General features: G+C 46.7%; 1 protein-coding gene across 1 annotated transcript in view; it reads right to left on the reverse strand.

Annotated features, from left to right (window-relative positions):
* The window catches only part of LOC144158875 (protein tyrosine phosphatase domain-containing protein 1-like), a 112,080-nt gene that overhangs the window by 17,828 nt on the left and 73,390 nt on the right, over window positions 1–20,862 (reverse strand). Inside the window, exons 4-6 of the mRNA XM_077690051.1 lie at window positions 17,732–17,847; window positions 13,425–13,446; window positions 6,124–6,408 (exon numbers count right to left, since the gene is read on the reverse strand). Of these exons, the coding sequence (XP_077546177.1) occupies window positions 6,124–6,408; window positions 13,425–13,446; window positions 17,732–17,847 (423 nt within the window). The remainder of the gene's footprint in view (window positions 1–6,123; window positions 6,409–13,424; window positions 13,447–17,731; window positions 17,848–20,862) is intronic.

The raw sequence follows: 20,862 nt of genomic DNA on the forward strand, positions 1-20,862 counted from the left end.
TTCGCAGTGCTCACGCGCCCCCTGCCTGAAACTGCGCCAGCGGGAGTTCTGTTCTTTTTGTGCTTGCTTTAATTTCGTATGCTGGAGCTGTTTTGCGTTATTTCGAACGCGTGATTTTTTTCTTGTGCGGCTGGAGCCTTTCAACAAAATTTCAAACGCGCCATTTTTTTTTTTTTTTTTGGCACGGCCGCTTTATACACAGATTTTGCCTGGAATGTATCTGCAGTTGTTTTTTTTGCGCTAAATAACGGTGAGATGTATGAGAAGCGGCAGCGGTTCACGAGGTTCGAACGGTTATGACTATTTAAACCGCGTGGTTTTCGAAGCCTCAGTGTGACCCCCTGACTACGGTTTACCAGGCTCTGCTTGGGCCCGTTATCTCGCTGCGCCGTCTGATCCCGGCAGTCGCTTGACGTCGACCGTTAGCGAGCGACGACGACAAGGAAAGCCCATAAAGTGCTCTGCACTTAAGAATCGCTGTGTTTCGCGCGTCTGCTAGAGTGCATGCGACGACTTCAGGGCAATTCCCGGCTGTCTTATTATTTGCACCACGGGCTTCTTCGCATTGTTAAATTATCAGCAGGCGAGCGCCGCCGGCCGCCGCAGTTACGACGCCATGGTAGCGGCAGGGATGCGTCTCCCTTTGCACATAGAATTTATGGAATCAACTGCTGGCAAAATGACAGTCCTGATTTTACGAAGTTCTCGATTTAACAAAAGAACTCGCGCGCTTCCCAGTGACTTCCTGAGATCGGGTTTAACTGTAGTTGGTCTCCTCCGCTTCCGCAAACTAATGCCACATATGCACAACGGGATATTTGCAAATGCTGAAATATTTTTTTAAAGCGAAAGCTTTTTCAGTTGGACCGACCGCGTCCTGACAAAAAACTAATTCATTTCCACGTGGACCGGTTGGTCGACCGAACAGTTTTGATAAGATCTTTGGACACACGGCGCGTGCGTGAAGCCGGACTTCCACTGTGTGAAAACGGGTACTTGGAAATCGCGAAAAGGGAACGGTCCTAGACAAGACAATACACGCATCGATCGTGAAGAAGGAGTACAACAGTATACCTCTGTCCATAAACCACGTATCGGTACACATTTAGATCGTTCGTAGATGCGTTTACTTAGTGCGCGAAAAATTGTCGCCTAGGTTCGTTCTTCGTTTGCGATTTGGGTCTTCGAAGGTTTGACGTCTCGTCCTCGTCCAGTCCTCTCTATTTTCGTCCTCATCTTATGCGCTAACTTGTCCCTTCGAATGAACCAACTAGCCAGCAATCAAGCCCTACTGAGGTTTCACGATCGATTGGACGCACTTTCAGCGACGGTTTTGACACACTTTTTGACGTAGTTTGGATGTGCGAAGGCTTTCGCGCTTCTCTTAATTTTGTTTAGGAAGGGACGGTAAAGTTTTTCTTTCACGTCCACGCTCAGCCAAAAAAAAAAAGCGTTGCAATCGCGACGCCAGTGGGGTACTCCTTCTACATCCCTCGTTAGCACGTTTTTCGGATATTTTTGTTGACAAGCTCACTCGTCTCTCCCGGGGAACGAGATGGCACATGAAGCAGCCCGAGGATACACGAACCGGGCTGACTTCGAATCCGACAGCGTGCCGTCTGTGACGGGGGGGAGGGAGAGACTGGCAACTTACCGAGAGATTACTCAACACTATAGGCTGAGCCGACTGAAATTTCCGGCTGCCCACACTGCTCTAAACAAATGGCAGACAGTTGCTTGGCGCAGGTTGCAATCAAATATGTTCCCTCACCCCGCCCTGTGTCACCGCAGCTATCCGGATAGGTACACGGACAGATGCAAGTGGGGCAACATTGCAGCAGCCACACTACAACATATGGTCTGGCCATGCCCCAATAAACCACGGGCCTTTGAACAAGTAATACATGTAAGAAGTAGTGAGCAGTGGGACGCCGCACTGCTCAGCTCCCTTCCCGAGATACAAGCGGCTGTCATCCAACTGGCGGAGGACTCCGCCAGAGACCAAGGGTTCCTGCCCGCCGTCTGATGGGACGGAGATACCGGACATTTCCGCACGGTGCATTCGTCTTAAAAGGGATGACGATAAAGTCTCTCTCTCTCTCTCTCTCTCTCTCTCTCTCTCTCTCTCTCTCTCTCTCTCTCTCTCTCTCTCTAGACAAAGCAGCGGCAAACGCTGCTTCCACTCCTTACATTCTTCCAAAATGGTTCCGCCATGCTTAACGCCCGTTTTGTCACTCTCCGTTTCTATCCAACCTGCACCGGCCATTGCCAGGCTTTTCAGTACTGCCCCACTTGACTGATTCTTCTACCGAAAATAACCCCTTACCACGATACCGAATTTCTAGATCAATCAAGCAACTACTCTATTACGAGTATGGAGTATGCTGTTAGTATGCAACAAGTATGGGGGAGAAGATTTATGTGAGGGAAGGTCTTCCCCAGCGTCACTAAATAAGCTACGCTTAAGAGTATCGCCACTTCGTGCACCCGGAAGCGTCTGGGGGTCATTTTGTTTCTGGTTTGCAGTGTTGCCATCTCTCCCTACGAAACCGCCGCCGGTTGTGACGGGCAGAGTGTGACCGGCCGCTCTAGCGTCCGCGCAGCAGAGAGAGAGAGAGAAGAGGGGGAGAGAGAGAGAGAGAGAAGAGGGGGAGAGGAGAGAAGAGGCGCCCAGAAACAAAATGGCTGCGCCCATATACCGACGAATGAAAATCATGGCGGCACATAACAATGAGAGAAAAGAGTGCCGATACTCTGAAAGCCTTTATTTAGGGACGCTGGCCTGCCCCCATCCGGCTAGACCGCCGTATGGCCACAGCGAGCACCGTCATGTTTTCAGCTGACCCAAACTGCCTGCACTGAATGTCTTCCCTTCTCGTATTCACCGCTACCCCTTTCTCCATAACAGCCTAGATATCGCCTTCCTCGTATCAATATACTATAAATTTATTCTTGCCCTCTAAACAAGCATACGTCCGCCATGACGTACCGTCATCGACATTACGAGAAAACGTTTCCCTACAACGGTGATTGTCCTCCCGTTCCTCATACGCTATAGGGACCGGGCAGCTGGACGGGTGGCGCCACCACTCGGCGCTCTCCTCGTCAGTGGAATGAGCCGGTGCATTGGACTACACAGCCTCCCGTTGTTTTTGTCGTGTTTGCTTCGGTGCTTTGTATGTTTTGGTGGCGTTGTGAGCAGACATGTGAGATGAAACGAAGTCTAGACAGATGTTTTGGGTTCTTATATGCAGTAATGACTACGTAAACTTGTCGGACGCGTCTAAAGTTGGGTATCGGCTGCAATGGCATGAGCGCTTTTTGCAGTGATCTGCGCTTGGCTTTACCCGTTCTGAGTACGAATAAAACTACTATTATTAGTATTTTCTTCTTCTTAAATGCACTAACAGCTACGCAAACATATTGGGTGCTTGTAAGGTTGGGGAAGGGCTACATTGACACGAGCGCTTTTTGCAGCGCTCTGCGCCTGGCTCCGCGCGATCTGAGTAGGAATAAAACTATTAGCAATATTAGAATTCATTTTTACCACTTTAAATTATCTTCACTGGTTTCAATGACTACGGTTTCCACGCCAGCCTTAGCGCTGGGATATCTAGATACGTGTGCTTTAAATAAAATAATCCATACGAGATGGATTACCGTGTAGCCGTAGAAATGTTGCGGTAGTTTACACTGTCTATAACCGTGAGCTTTGTACCTTCGGTTTTGGTAAGCGACACTGTGACAGCATGGGAGCCTGAAAGCCGAAGTGGAAATCCCACGTTTGTGGTGGTCATTTTATCAAGAGCCAAAGTTATTCACCAACTCAACAGCCCAAGCTACAAACCATCCCTCCTCCCCTTCCCGTTTTACTCCCTCCGTAGAATAAAGGCTGGCATCGATAGTTTAAAAATGTGGCAGTGTTAACGTCAGCCGGTGTTTTTTTAATGCTTAAGTATTCTTTACAGAGTACCTGAAAATATCGTGTAATGCCTGGTGAAGACACCAAAAACGCGCGATTAGTTGCCTCAAATATAAGTGCACGAGCCCGAGTCCTCCACCACAGACACATTTCCGACACGCTGGAAGAAGTTTAGATTTGGAGAGGGGGCGTGGAAGTTCAAAATTAAACAGCAAAATCATCTAGCCCTCCGTCTAATGATTATGATGGTTGAACGCAAAGCTTTCTTCGTGCTAAATCGAATGGGAAATGGTCAAAGTCAAAGACACTGCGATCAAAAGACCAAACTGCGTGCTGGTCAAATTCGACGCTTAACTAGTCAAAGTTTAAATCCAGAAGGCAACCAAGGAAACCCATACGATAGAGCTTTGCGATAAACCATCATCGTCGTTAGACGGAGGTGTGCATGATTTTTCAAGTGTAGGTGGCAGCTTGTAAACCGACCGCAGCATTCAGTTGTGAAGCTGAGTACAGGTTTCGGGCACCCTCCTGTCTTTCGTCCTTCAGCCACGCAGGAATTGGTTTTTGAAAAATCATTTACCAACTAGCCAGCAACCATTACAATTCTTGTAAAGCAATGCTTCTCCACGACAAGCAATAACGTTCTACTATCATATGCGGTATTTATTCTATCAACGATTCCCGATGACTGTAGTAAGAGCATTTCTGTGAAATTAAACACGTTTCAGCCGTAGGTAATGAAGTTACGGAAGCGTCGTCCGTCACAATTTCTGTTTTGAGGTAAATCTTCGAAGACACAGCCCAACTTTGTCTTTCGCTTGTGCACGACGTCGACGCCGTATCGTCATCAACTGCCAAAGGCCAGCGCCGCAGCATTCCTAGATCGGTTGCACACACCGGCTTTGTGGGAGCATTTAGCGGCAATATACTCCTCGATTCGCGAAACTGCATGCAGGCATGAAAAAATTGCACGAAACAAGGAACTTTCACTTCCAGCTTGACTTCCAGCTTGGCGCATTGAGCGTCGTCTGCTATTTGCAAATACTGAGTATGGGCGTAAATAACACACATGGCATGCCTCGTAAACGTCACATAGGCGCTCAAGATTTACCGATCTGAAAACTGCACGTGGGGTTACGTACGCTTTGCAAGCTGCACCGCAGAAAAACGACAGAAAGCCATGCACAACTACGCTGCACTGACCGCCACCGGCATTCCACTGACGAGCGATTCGCCACGGGCGGCGCTGTTCGCTGAAACGACGGTGGTGCCATACAACGGCCGCCCGGTGCACTCAGACACCTGAAATCTTCGGCGAGCACTGTATTCGACCTTCAAACACTACAGGTTCACATTTTGTGCTCGACTCTTCCCCTTGAAAGTAATGACTGTTGCTTTTTTTAACCACCCAATGCACGTATCTTATCGTAGCAAACTGCGCATGCGCATGGTTTTGGCATGGACCGTGATGCCTTGCGTTTTGGTCATTTTTCTGCGGGTCCTCAAGGTGTTAAGCGGTGCGCGAGCAGCCGCGATAGGCTCCTGAGAGTTGCGACAAGCGAAGCCCTACCGGCCCTGACAGGCTTTGCGAGAGTTTTCACCGGCGTGCATTGACCCCAGTTTACCGTGGTTTCCACAAACGGGACATTGGTGAAAAGGTGAAAACCGCAAGAAACTCGGATTTATTCTTTCATAACGCGACAGGCCTAAGAAAGACAGTAGGACCTACAACCTTCATTGGCAGTTTCCTCCCCACCGTGATAGCCCACCTGACAGTTCCGACAAGCCCAGTACAACTAGACAGACCTTGCGACAATTTTCACCAAGGTATAGACCTACGTTTGGCACGGTTTCACAAATGAAACATCAGTGAAAACGCCGTAAACTTGGTCTCATTCTTTGGCTCAACAACGTATACGAGGACGATGGCAGGGACAAACTTAAACCCCAATGTCCGCGCCACCGCGACAGCCCCTCCGACAGCTGCGACAAACCATGAGCTACTAACCGCGACAGGCTTTAGCAAAAGATTTTACACACACCCGAGTGTACCGCGGTTTCCACAAACGTGGGACGTTGGTGAAAACCACCGTAAACTCGGGTCCGTTCTTTGACAACGCAACAGCGCCTATAGAGGAGACCGTGGGACGGTCAACCATCCCCGGCAGTTTCCGGGTCGGCAACGGAGAAGTTCTACTCACACGATGGGGTAGACGACGAGGAGCGGAAGCACGAACTGGGCGAACTTCTGGACGCAGTCGATCTGGCTCTGCGTCTGCACCGAGCCCCGGCGCTTGAGGCGCACGAAGCGCACGGCGTCGTTGGGCCGGCAGCGCAGCGCGAACACCAGGTAGCTGGCCACCAGCACGCCCGTGCGGCCCAGGCCCGCGTGGCAGTGCACGGCCACCTTGCCCTCACCCAGGGCGAACGACATCACCTTCACCATGTCCAGCAGCGCCGAGCAGCTGGGTGTGCCGTAGTCGCGCCTGCGGGAAGGGGGGGCAGTTAGAGGAGAAGCAGCAGCAGCAGCGGCGGCGGCAGCGTTTTGTGGGCCTTCTCTAAAAGAATACAGCAGAGTAAAGTAGAGTAGAGTAGGGTAGAATAGAATAGAATAGAATAGAATAGAATAGAATAGAATAGAATAGAATAGAATAGAATCACACACGCCGCGCCCACAAATGGGCTGGGTGTGTGTGATTGACACGAGGACTCGGAAGAAACTCAGGATAGATATTGCACGACCGAGTTGAACTCGTGACGCTCGTGTTGGTGACTGCTGCGGCGTGGTTCATTGTTCACGGGCGCCGTAGCAGGCAATATCTATCCCTACAGAGTCTTTTTTTCAAGCCCCGTCTCTCGAAAGTACTATGCATTGGCTGTGCAGCCATCTGGAGTCCAACCCCCTTTGCGACAACTTTAAGGGGGCTTTCCCTCCATGACTGCCGAGGAGCAAGTGTGTGCGCTGTGGTTCTACGCGACGGACACCTTCCACAGAAGCGTTGGTAGCTACCGCACCAGCGACCGCCCCAGTGGAGAGTCAGCCGGTGTTTGCGCAATAGGATTACTGCAGACATCTTTTTCGCCTTTTTTTAGGTGGTTCGCCGGACATGGCTTCCGCAGGTTCTACCATGCGTTTATCCGTCTGCAGCCTGGGCGTACGCTTCAGTCGCGACAGCTCGACGGAAAGGATGTTTCGATCGAGTGGCCGTGTTTCAGTTATCGTCTGCTAGCAAAACTTTCCAATGTGGCGTTGCATGACCGTGCGCTTCATTTATCGTCAGCGCGGCAGACGGTTTCTTTTGAGGCGTTGCGTGTCACACCCTCCTTGCAAAAACTTTACTCGCAGGATAGTATGTAATCAAGGGCGTGTGTCTATTACCGGAGGCGATCTTTACGCATTTCAGCGGGTTTTGTCCAGCGTCTTTGTCGTCTGGCAGGAAGCAGAGCATGGAAAGCTTGTGAAGGGAAGAGTTGAGGCCGAAACAAACAGCGTGACGCCAGAAGGAGGGTGAAGGTATAGAGCCCATAAAAAAACCAAGAACTGTACAGAGCTTCGTCGAACAAGAGCTGTGAAGAGCAAAGTGAAATAAAGGAGACAAATTTGAAAAGCTGTGTTTGTTGCTATTCCTTCCTCCGTAGCACATGGCCGATTGGGTGAATTGCCCACAATTGGTAGCTTTGAGGAGCGAATGGGCTCGGTTTTTGAAAATTCACAAAAATGTGAATTGGAGAAGCAAAAGTTGTAGAATAATGCGTGCCGCGTGACACGTGAACGTGATGGCACATGAGAAGGACAGGTGCACACCAGCCACGCAGACACCCGATTATAGGGAGGCTGTGGTGTGTGCCAGTCTTCTTGCTGACGAGTTCACTATGAAATGAAAGAGAAGAAACTGGCGCAAACACGGTATAGCAGGAAAGAAGCCGGTCGAAGTAATGTCAGAATTCATGCCGAAAGACAAATAAATAAAAGCGAGGAAAAATGCGCAAATGCAATATATCAGTTAAGAATTACCGCAGGTACAATTATGAGTTGGTAATAAGTATGGCAAGTACAATGTATCATTTGTTATTAACTATCGCCAAGCTTCAAACCACGTAAGCATACTTAAGTGCCCCTCGGGAATTTCGTATCTCTAAGCGGACGGAGGGTTTCGATAACACCGAGCAGCATTTACTTTAAATGTGGCGAGTTTCCATCACCCGCTTTCTTTTTTTTTTTTTTTTTTGCCAGTCGGCCTTAGTCACGTGATTGCATTGTGTGCCACCGACGGCAGAAATTGGCAGAACTTGCTTCATAGGTCTGCAAATTTCAAACAAAAAGCTCACAAGAACGCCTAGAATAACAAAATTAATGAACTTTGTAGTGAAATACAGATTAAAATAAAAGCGCGATAAAGTAAAGTAGTTGGATTTGCTCGCCCCCAGTAGCCACCAGTGCAGCAGCGGAACGAGAGAACGCAGGGAAAAATGCGCCTCGCTATACTCGCGGCTCCTTGGAACGCGCTGCCCTGGGCCAGTTACGTCACCCCAATAAACAGCAAATAGCATGAATTGAATTTTTAAAGCGCTTGAACTCCTTCTCGAAACATCATTACGTTGCGTTGGCGTCGCTAGAGCTCCTGTTTTCCGAGTTCCGCTCAATTTCGGGCCTTCTGGAATAGCACCCCGCAATAACCCGGTGGAATAGAAAGATTAGACAGGAAGGGAATAAGGCAAAACGCAGTCGAACCCGCATATGTTGACTGCGAAGGCGATATAAACAGTTTTGTAAAACCAATAATTTGACGTATGAAATGCACTATGTGTGCGCATTTGCGCGGGAATTGTCAGGCTGTTCTGTGTAAGAGAAAATTCGAAATGCCCGGGTTCGGTATGTGAGGTTACCACTGCAGACAAAAATAATAAAACGAAAAGAAGCTGGGTGGAATGGGGTGGAATAAACAGACTAGAACGGCATAAACCAAAATTTTCCCTCTTCAATTCCACAATATGTAGAGAAAAACCCATGAAACCATGGGGTTCTTTATTGAAATCGTGGAGGCCAGCACACGCTTTTCGTTTGCAAAAGAGGATGGGGGTTTCACCTGCGCAGGGGTACGCCGCAGATATTTTTTCATCATTTGCAGTGCTAAGTCATTTTAGCGCCATAAGAAAAGCCACTCTCATGCACAGCAACTTGTCAGGTATTAGAGAAGTCATGCACAACAAATTGAGGCAATTACAATGTATACCCCTAATTAAACAAATTATTATGTGTGCAATTAAAAAGAACTAGTCACATGCAACAGCATGGAGCGTAATGATGACTGTAGCACTAACTGCCCGACGGGCTGAGCAGCGGAGCACCATTGCTTGACTCAAAATTTCAGGTCGCCTTTTTTATGCAAGTGGGAGTGTGGGAGAATTCGTGCATCCAGCCACCTCTGCGTAGTTATAATCCGCCTTAGCTACGCCACTGCGGATAGCAACGGATACCAAGGTGACTACGAACTGCCACAATCCATTTTCTATCACCACCCCCTCCCAAAGATTTTTTAGTGGCTCATTCAATGTGTGTCTTGCAATTTATCATCTTGGAGCAACAGAAGTACAAAACAGCAGCCGTTATTTGCCGAGCAGAAGAGGGGAAACGGAAGGGTTTATGTTCCCAATTCACGCAAGTGCACTGAGCTATCCACGGAAACCATCTGCAGTCATTAATCAATCTAATGCCAGTCCAATGTATGCGGCGTAAAGAATTATCTCCACCGAAAAAACAGATTCCCCCTTTAGCTCTCTCTTTTTTAATCGCCCTTTATGATTACCTTCGCAACAAAACGCGCTTGGGGCTGAGTGACTGCTACACCTCAAAGTCGTGTGGGTGAAACAAACAAACAAAAAACGGAGACGAGGCAGAGATGGTCAGAAATAATTGATTGCACCTCACACCGGAGACGTCGATACCCATGTCGGGAGCCTGTCTCGTAGCACCTCTTGTGTAGGCGGCGACTTGTATGGCACCTTTTTCTCCGACGCCCCGAAAATATACTTGGCCCGACCGGCAGCTAAATACGGTCGATACCACCTTTGGACTGCCTCCCCCCCCTCCCCCCTCCCCCCCTCCTTTCAGCTCCACGTAATGGAACAGCTCTGCCCTGGCTTCCTCAGACCGTGCCGAGCTAATGGTTGTCCTGCATTATTGAAGGCTCGCTTCCCCTCGCGACTGCCGTCGATTACTTTTTTTCTTAAACTCCTACGATCTGTTTTCAAGTTCTGAACGAAATGAAAAATGTCAAGCTAGGAGTTGCGCCGCATGACGTCAGAGGCGTTGCAATTGTATTATTGCAGAAAACTGCGTCTGGCCGCTCTTCAAAATGCGCAAAGGTTATGTGATAATGTCATGCATATTTGACGAGAACATTTGAAAAACCAGCTATGAGTAGCGCTAAATAAGCGGGCCGGTAAGAAGCTAGGTGGTCTGCTTTTAGTAACGCTACGGTCCCTGTAATATACTGTAGTAAAGCTTCGCAAGAGATGGTGTAAGGAAGTACAGGCTGGTTGGCGTAAAATCTCTAGATTGAGATGCCCACTCAGGCCCAAATTTTAAAACCTTCCTTACCTTACCCCATTTCCTCACCTTACTGAAGGAGCCCTTCATGCTCCCTTACAGTGAGGCGACCTTGCAGCTCCGATTCTCATTTTTAAAGCCTCCCTCAACCTTCCTTACCAAAGGGCGCCCTTACTCCCGTCAAGGAAGACATTCGTGCACATGGGTGCGAGGGTAAGCGCAATTTGTTCTTAAAATGTGCCTTCATTAGCCGTGATAGGCATGTAATTTGTCGTGTTTTACATTTATACGGGCATATATATTTAATGTTTGCTTATTGCGCAGTTCTTGAAACAAGTTGTACCGGTCGGTTACTGCAGTTGCTTGTAAGTCAAATCTAGTCTGGCAACAATCTCACGTTGATTTTTGTCAACATCGCATTTAGCGTCGAAACGTGCGAGCCAACGTTTTGTGCGAGCGTAGCGCCAGTGTAACCATGCCCGGGAAAGTGTATTACACAGAAGAAAAGAAAAAGAACTTCTCCAAGAACTGGTACGAAAATACAAAAACTTTGTAGAGTGCAACAAGAGCAACGCCATGTCGCTGCACGCGAAACCTAAAGTGTGGAAGCGACTTTGCGACGAATACAACAGCATGCCCAACGTGTGCCCGCGTGATGTAAAACAACTCCGCGTCATAAGCGTTTCCTCTTCGTTGCGTTTGGTAGCCGACGTACTTTGGGAACAGGCGCAAGCACACCGCCTGCGTAACTACCCAGAGCCCATTGCTGACTGTGGGCTGCGAAACGTTGACGAGGTTGCTTCTCAAAATCACGCGATTCCCAAATTGGATGCGCAAACCATACCCTCTAAACAACCGCTCACACACACACACGCGCAAAAAAAAAAAAACTCACCCCGCCGGGAATTGAACCCCAACTTCAGCGCACGGGCGCGACGCGCGAGAGCACTACGCCACTGCCCAAATGGTGCTTCATTGCGAAATAGCCTGGGTAATAGATGGAGGCCCATCCTTCCGTGTCATACGTCGGTGTTTACTAGCTGGTTTACACAATTCCTGGCTGGTAAACTGAAATTTCTTAAATAGCGCTTGCATAGCAACGTTCCCCGAAGCCCCCACAATAGCTTATCGCCATCAACTCCGCTGCTTCGCGAAAGCGCTCGCAATAATGTGTGTGCAGGGCTGCCGGCTGCGACTGCGATTTCCCACTGCGGGGATAGTGCTTGCTGTACTTTGGTTTTACGTTTCACATGAAAAACCTTGGCCGATGTTGATGCCTTATTACCAAAATTACCCTACGTAACTCTTCTTCTGCACGAAACTGACCTTACATTTTCTACTGGCGAGCCGATCGCACACGCATTTGCAGGTTGCAGCTCCGGGGTAGCGGCGTCGCCGAAGAGCACGGCCGAAGCCTCGAACGCCAAAATACGGATTGCATTAGCGCTAGTGTTGAGTTGTATGGGCTTCGTGGACGTTACTGAGTTTATTACACTCCAGAAACTATCAAAATAGAGCCGCATTCATTGCGGCACGAATGTTGTCGGGGAGCAGTTTTCGCTTCTCGGTCGATTCCCGACGACGCGTCCGGCGACCGGTCGGACGACCGGTCGCCGGACGCGTCGGTCAACTCGGTCAACCCGGCGCGGTCGGTCAACTCGGCAGTTGGCCGATGGTTTGGCGACTCGTCGGCGTCGCCGTCGCGTCGTCGTCGCCGTCGTGTCGGCCTAGTGGGAACGCGCCTTAACGAGGCGTGTGCCGAGTGCTGCGGAGAAGTGTGCGTCCAGTTGAAAGAGCGGGGTAAGGTCGCATCAAGGTAGCCCGCGAGCGACCTTGCAGTAAGGAGACATCAAGGGAGCGTTTCGTAAGGAAGCCTCAGTAGGGAACGTTCCAAAATTGAACTAAGGCCTCCTTGCGAGTTCTAAGGCGACCTTAGTAAGGTAAGGAAGGTTTTAAAATTTGGGCCTCAGTAACCCAAAGCTGTGGGGCTAACCTCTTCCGTACTCATTAAATCTCTCTCTCTCTCTCTCTCTCTCTCTCTCTCTCTCTCTCTCTCTCTCTCTCTCTCTCTCTCTCTCTCTCTCTCTCTCTCTCTCTCTCTCTCTCTCTCTCTCTCTCCTCTCTCTCTCTCTCTCTCTCTCTCTCTCTCTCTCTCTCTCTCTCGCAAATAAAATGTAAGAACAGAACTTGTGAGCCTCGCTTAGCTATACCAAACAACAATTTGAAATTAAATTATTTCATCTAGATCGTTATAAATATCAAATGGCACGGAAATTCCACGTCGTAAGCCATTAGCCTGTAGCGGCCACTTCGTCATCAACAGCAAGCGCCCACCATCATCATCATCGGCCGCTGCCTTCATCGTCAGCAGCGCATGGCCTCGACACACGGCGAGCCACGCGCCACAGAACATCATGGCCTCCGCGCTGCTCGGCCGCACTCCACGGGCTGCTCCCTGATTCTCGGCACATGACAAGCCTAACCATAACCACAATGAGCGGTGCTCAAAATTTAAATCATTTTGCCTGAAACACTGTATATTAACCAGAGTTCTATATATACTAAGTTTGAACATGAAAATCTGCTAAAGTATAGAAAGAATCGGTATTTTAGTGTTGGCACGCTACAGCCGCGAAACCATTTTTAGGGAATTAAGTGCGAAAATGCTGAGAAAAAGGCGGTTCTACGATGGCACGCGATTTGGGGGGTCCCTTTAATTTGTACATTCCCTTTGCGCTTTATATGTTGAAAACTGTCCACTAATATGTCTCACGTAAATCAGATAAAATTATAAGAAACACAGACAGAAAAGGTAATGCCGGACGCACCCCTGCCTAGTGTTTCTTTCCTGTTACGTGTAGAGCAACCGTCAAACGTTACGGCCATTCTACCAACAAGGCAACGAGCTGAGTAGACCTCGTCGCGTTGTTTTTTCTTGCGTTTTTCACTTACCAGCCAAAGTTGTAGAAGAACACTGCGGCGTCCATCGATTTCGGCAGCATAGTGGCAGGGAGAGACAAACATCGATGATTAGCACTACCATTGAATAACTTTTAACTAAAATGTGAGCTTAAAGCGGCGTGAATTTTATTTTTTAACAGGAGCTCCAACACGAATAACAGACAGAACCTTGTTTGGAATCGAAGTTTCCAGGCTAAAATCAGCTATAAAATCCTCATAAACTCTGAAGTGAAACAGCCATATGAGCATTGTCCGCACGGGATATTTGGGTTCTTGGTGTTCGTAAGCCATTTGCTTATGTAAGTACCACCAGCCACCCTTATTTGGCCATAAATTAATTTTCTAAGCACTTGAATGCGTTTGTAATAAGAAACCCACGCGTTTGTTTGCATACATGACACGTGCCCTCCAAGCATTTACGTTGCTTCAGGTGGCTTTCCATAATAGCGGGAAGATGGAGGGTAGACGGAGGGGAGGGGAAGGTTTGTGTCGGTTGTCGGTATACCTCTCTCCCCGCACATCTATCTTCGAGCTGCCACTCCTCCAGCTGTTTATCTCCTTACAGAACTATGTGTAACTAAGCTTTTCCAGCAGCTACTCATACGCCGAAAAGAAATTTAACACCTGTAAAATATTATAAAAATGTATTTTCTCTCTCTAATCTTCTGAATGCACGACCATAGAAAATTTTGTCAGTACTCAAGCTTTTGGATTTCTTCATTCCATTAGCAAGCAATAAAAAATTAGCTTCGGGCAGCGTTTCAGGGGGAGGGGTATCAAGAATGAAGGCGCTACTTTGAACGAAGGTGCTTACTTTCGATGCACTCTTAGCGAGATCTCTTCACTCGGCGTAAACCTTGTATTCATTTGCAATGACATTGGGATAATATCGCAACGCCTGGCGAAGACCTCTTAAAGGGGCATGAAGGCAAAACGCAACTTTGTTCAGTTGGAAAGAACTAGGCTTCGGTGACTAACCCGGCTTCATTACAGCCACGAAATGCGATTTTTAGCCGCAAAAACGCAAGAAATATTTCAAAACTTTCAAATTTCCCGCTACCGTGAGGGATTTTGGGAAGGAGTGACGTAATATGGGTGAGAACTGAAAACGCGGTTATCAGTGTGCCAACTGCACGCTATAGAATTCACGTGATACTATCAGACGGAACTATAGAGGTCCCGCTGTAATCGTCCACTCATGCATCTTAGCGCTGGCTTATGTCGGCTGTCGCCAATTCGGTGACGTCACAGTATGACGTCACGGTAACGTCAAACAATATTCGGTGACGTCACAGGGAAAACGCCGCAAAGTTACTGGTGAGTAGCCAATGCGCCATCTGTTTCCATTATTATCCTCATTATTTGTTTGAAAGTTGCGACAAAATCGGTTGCATCGTTATCGGAACAGCCTTTTTTAAAGGGACTCTGCAACACTTCCGATAGACGCTTTCACTCTTTCCTTCGAATCTGGAAGCACTGCGAAAGCTATAGTTATCGCCTGCACGGAGCGGCAGCGCGTGATTTGCTCGTCGCAGCAGATACGCCTTCCGTTTCTGCCTTGCTTTTGTGAATTTCTTTTTGAAGTGACTATGGAATGCCTTCATTGCTGAAACTGAAGGAAAGCCGGCCAATAGCCGTTACACCGCTGTAGTGACGTAATTCAAGCGGTTGAAGAACGCCAAGACCAGAAAAGAGATAAGCGTTTAAGCAAGTTTCTAAGTTATCTGACGGGTATAGAGCAGTAATTTTATGCTGAGGCACTTTGCGACCACCTAATCCGAGTAGTGGATGAGCTGGTTTACTACGTTCTGCAAGCATTTAGTATATGGAAAAAAGTTAAATAAAGTGTTTAAGGGTCCCTTTAATAAACTAAAGTTGTATTTTGTCTATGTGGCCGCTTTAAAGGAGTCATGAAGAGAAAATACAACTTACTTTAATTTGAAAGAACTAGGATTCATTATCTCACTCAGTTCTATTACAGCCACAAAAGATGTTTTTTAACGAAAAAAAGCAAAAAGTATTTAAAAACTTTCAAATTTTGCGCCACAGTGACGTGTTATGAGCAAGAATGACGTCATACGAGCCAACAATAAATTATAATTTTCAGTGCGTTAAGTGCACGTTAGCATTCAAGTGATGCGGTCAAATGGGACTAGAGGCCCCATTACAGACGTCCAGTCATGTGTCGTCGCGACAGGTCAGTTAGACGGCCGCCAATCGCACAAACAAGGTTCCGTGACGTCATAGAAAAGTTGCGGGAAATTGACTAGGGGGTCGCGAAGGCTTCACACGTTTTCTTTAATATCTCTGTTATTTGTTCGAAGATTGCGATGATATTGGTATCATTGTTATCGGGACTAAGCAGTCTTTCTAATGAACCCAACTTGTATTTTGTCTTCATGGGCTCCTTTAAGAAGTCATTTTTCGTTAGGTACACAGGCTTATGAGCTCTTCGGGCAATAAAAAAGGAAGACGTTCGGTGCACGCATTGCCTCACCCCAAATCCTGCGCACCTGCACGCGAGTCACTCGGAGGGTGGGCGGACTTTATATAGGGTCGATTAAGGTCGCCCATCTTCTGGTTATAACGGCCGCCCGGAGATCTTTTCTTATCTCTCGGCGTGAGAACGCGTGCACGACCGGAGACGGCGCTCATCACGAAGATGGATCAAATGCGCTGCAGAAGCAGCTGCCTATTGTTGCGGGTCGGCGGCGAACGCCGATTACTTTGCCCAGCTGGTTGAGGACGCATTTGTGCGAGCTGCGCGGAACGGCAGTACCAGTGTATTCACCCTCCGAGATGAATTATAAACTCCGGGATGATGGGGCTGATAACGAAACAAGAGGGGTATGAAGAGGAGGGGAAGCCGCGATTGTGAACGAGGTACCTGTGATGGTGGCAAAACGTCAAAGCTTTCGTTTTTGCTACTTTGAAAAAACAGCGCCAAAAAATGATACGACAGGGAGTACAAACAAACACTGCGCTGATTTTTTTTAACTGCCAACTGAGGTTTATTCAGAAGAACAATGAATATATACTAGAATCAAAAACAAGGAGGAGAGAAGAAAATTCATAACACAAACACACAAAATGGAATGTCTTTACTCCCTGTCGTATTGTTTTTTGGCGCTGTTTTTTCTAAGTAGCATCATGCACCAACTAGCCCGTCTCAGTTCACTTGTTCATTTCGTTTTTGCTTGCTCAGTGACCTTTAATTGTCGCTAACAGTCTTGCTATGCAATTCCTTGCTCTTAAAGTGGCCCTCCTTCTTAACTATTACTACCTACGTGAACAGGAGCTCGGTGTCGTCAAAAATGATATTTCGGACCTTTTCGCATTGTCGTTTTGGACAGTGCCACACAATCTTGCTTCAATCTTGCTCGCGACCTAAAGTCAAAAATTTTTAGGAGAAGGTTCCCATTCGTCTTTAAGCGGGGCTTCTACGAACCTGAAACGTGCTTCTTATCACCTGAATGTCTTATAGACACTATCGACAAGCCACCGTATATTTTAAAAAAATGTGTGTTTTTTTTTTGGCATTGTCTACAAAGTAGTCTGGTCCAACAGTTCGCAACCTGTACGGTGACTGTGTATTAAGTTCTTTTGTTCTCTTGACTCCGCCCTAAATCAACGCTTATACCTGTTAACTGCGTTTAACTCCCCTTACTCTCTTCTTTGAACAACGTGGGGTCGCCTACTGCCAGTGGCGTAGCCAGAAATATTTCCGGTAGTATTTCCCCTGAAAAAAAAGTAAACAGAAAGCGAAGATCCGCCCACACAACAGCTTAGTGCATTTTCTGCTTTAATAAAGTTTCGGGAGTGTTCTCACACAAAATCCCCCTCCCCCCCCCCCCCCCCATCCCCCGGCTACCCCCCAGCCTACCACGTCAAGCAGACTGCTCCTGTGTTTGGTCCCTTTGCATAGATTCTTCCCTCAAAAACACTCATTTTACTCATTCAACAGCTTTATTTTTACTCCTTCTCTGACCCCGACGTTCAAATCTCCCGCCACTCGAATCCCTACTAGCAATATATCCCGTACCTATGCCATGTTGCTTCAAATTTTCTTGAAATACAAGTTATGTTCAATTTTAAAGAAAGCAGCTCGTCAGTTGTGCTGACAAATGTACTGCCGCTCCGCATAAACGCCGCACGTCGAGATACTTGCATAAGATGGACGCGCGGTCAACCTAACCCGCCGCAGCCGCGGACAACAAAGCATACAACCTTGTTCGCGGCTTTCGCCATGCATCGCGCCCGGGCAGTATGTTATATAGCGCATTAGGCGACGGGTATACCTCCGTTGTCCATGAAGTCCTGCGGGTCGTAGGAGAATCCCCCGCTCTCGAGCGGATTACCGCAGTGGGCGTGTTCTCCGGGCAGCTGAAGGTTGAAGACGGACCGAATGCCCTGGCTGGCACCGAATGACCGAGAAGGGAAGAAGAAACAATCAGCCAGAGGTTGGCACAGTCTTGTAGTTGTATGCACACAGCCTCGGGCGGATTAAGTGGGTTATGACGACAAGAACAACTTAGTTTGATTTAGAAGAGCTAGCCTTTGGTAACTGGTTCAGCTCCTATTACAACTACGGAAAACGCTTTCAAAAGCAAAAAAAAAAACGGGATATTGAAAAAGTTTCAAATTTCGCGCTACAGTGACGTAATATGGGCGAGCACTAAAACATTTTTATACGTGTGTTAACTGCACTTCGCACTCAAAAGATGCGGTCAAATTGAAGTGCAAGCCCCACAACAAATCGTCCAGTCATGTTTCTCTTGCCAGTGACTTCATATATATATATATATAAATATATATATACAGAATAATAGGTCAGCAGTCTACAACGCCAAAGGAAGCATAGGGGTGTGGTTAGGCTCTTTTCTTTTTCACTACGGTTAATGAAGTAAACATTTTTTTTAATTATACAGAAGAAAGAAAGTGTTTCTTCTGTATAATTAAAAAAAAATGTTTACTTCATTAACCGTAGTGAAAAAGAAAAGAGCCTAACCACACCCCTATGCTTCCTTTGGCGTTGTAGACTGCTGACCTATTATTCTGTATTTCCTCAACGAGCCCCTCATTTCCTTACTATATATATATATATATATATATATATATATATATATATATATATATATATATATATATATATGCAGCAATAAAGCTTGGAAGATGGTATAGAGAACACAAGAAAAGAAAACTTCGAAGAAGGTAGCGGGTAGCGAGCACGATTGTTGTCAAAGTTTCAGCAAAGAAACTTGCCACCGTATATATATATATAAGATATATAATTATATATAATATATATATATACCCATTATAATATATACATTTATTAAGTCCGCGGCCCCCAATCAGACAAACAAGACTATGCGACGTCATAGAAACATCTCCGTAAAGTGGCTGGGAAGTAACTGCTGCTTTATATTAATATCTCGATTATTCGTTCAAAGTTTGTGACGAAATTGGCAACAACGTTATGAGGACAACGCAGCCTTTTTTATGAGCTCAACTTGTATTTTGTCTTCACGGCTCATCTAATACGCGCCACGAAAGACACTCACGAGGCGTCCCGGTTGTTTGTGTAACAAAATAATAAGGCAAATCGCGCCAACTAGAGATGATATATCCCCCTCTAGATCCTTTTTTCGCTACGTTGTACAGTTTACGTTGTGGCGGCTGGTCCCGGTTGTGTGTTGTATTAGGGCCGTTCTGCCGGGCGGCTGACCGAAAATGGGCTTCAGTGTGGAGAGAAGCCATTTGGGGGGACGAAGCAAATTTGTCGAAGAGGCTGGTGAGCACCTTAAATTAGAAAAAGAATTAAAAAGAAACACTTAATCAACGGTGCGGTTATCATGAAAGAAGTATAAGAAGACAGTGTATAGTGTTAATTAAGGAAAGAAAGCACGAACCACCGCTGTCGCTAATATACTGGGTCACAAAACGCTCCTGGGGAAAATGCAGAGGGGGGCTTAGGGGGTTTGGAGGTGGAAAAGGAGTAGATATGAAGAAATAAAATATGCAGAAAGACTTATTTATTTATTTATTTATTTATGTATTTATTTATTTATTTTTTTTATTATTATTTTATTTATTTATTTATTTATTTATTTATTTATTTATTTATTTATTTATTTATTTATTTTTATTTATTTATTTATTCATTTATTTATTTATTTATTTATTTCAGTGAATGCGTAAAACTAATGTAGATTGCACGGTGTTCCCATCGACCCCTCGCATACACAAACTATCTGTGACTTTCAAATTATCCAGGGGTGTACAATCTGCACGACAGACAACCTCACCAGCGACCTTGTGCGTTTCAAAGAGCTACGACTTTCTGTAATGGTGTTCAGAATGCGTAAATTATTTTACAAGGGGAACGTGCATTTCGTTCTGACACGTGTTCAATGCGTTTCTCATTCCAGCCCCATAAGCGAAACATTTTCTTTTATCAAAACGCCAGTCGCGCGGTTCGGTAGGCATCCAGGTACCGTTACTCTCGCGAAACACGACAGACGTAGAAAATTTTTTTAAAGCGAGAACTGAAGAAATAGATAACAATAAATAAATCAATAAAGTTAAGAAGTCGGCAAGCAAGGAACAGATACGATCGGCATTGACCTACTGCTCTCTCTCTCTCTGTACGCTCTATCTATTCAGTACTGAGAAAAGCCAGCCACTACAAAGGGTCCGATCCACTTCATTGATCCGCCGAGCCTGCAGGACGGGTCGGTGGAACAAGGTGAAACGCGCGCTTTTCACGCTTTTTAGAACCATATTACGTAATGTATATATATATATATATATATATATATATATATATATATATATATATATGAGACAAACTTTGGAAGGAATAGGAGAGACCGATCTGCGTGCCTCTTCCGATTGCTACGTTTCTCGGGCGTGGCACGCCGGCTATAGACTTTCCTCTCCCCCCCCCCTCAAATGACACCTCCCCCTTTCCCCGTAGCTCCAACGTTCAGGCTTCCGCATACGCCAAGTGACCATAGAACATCTCTTTCCCATAACTTTGTTGTCTTGGTCTCATCTTTCAGTTTTCCCTTGCCTTTCACCTTGCCTTCCAGCAAGGCAAAAACGTAACCTCCTTTTCGCCACTCGCCAATGAAAATCGAGCAGGCCTGACCAGCGACGGACGAAAGGCGAACGTGTCTTATCGATTCATCGACTCTTAAGGCCTGCATCGATTCAGCGAATCTTAACGTCTGCAAAAGGACGCACGCATGTAACAATTGGAAGGCTAAAAAAAGGCTGAAGGATTGAGCGATTCAGTGTCAGTTGGTAGTCTGTTCTCATTTCAGTGTGCGTGCTAGCGTGGCTGTAACCTTAGAAAACTTGCAAACTAATTAGCAAAGTTACTACAATTAAAAATGAACGCTGACCACGGAAGTTTCCCATAACG

This window comes from Haemaphysalis longicornis, unplaced genomic scaffold (genome assembly GCF_048455015.1).
Source record: "Haemaphysalis longicornis isolate Haplotype H1 unplaced genomic scaffold, Haemaphysalis longicornis Haplotype H1 scaffold_10, whole genome shotgun sequence".
Taxonomy (NCBI): domain Eukaryota; kingdom Metazoa; phylum Arthropoda; class Arachnida; order Ixodida; family Ixodidae; genus Haemaphysalis; species Haemaphysalis longicornis.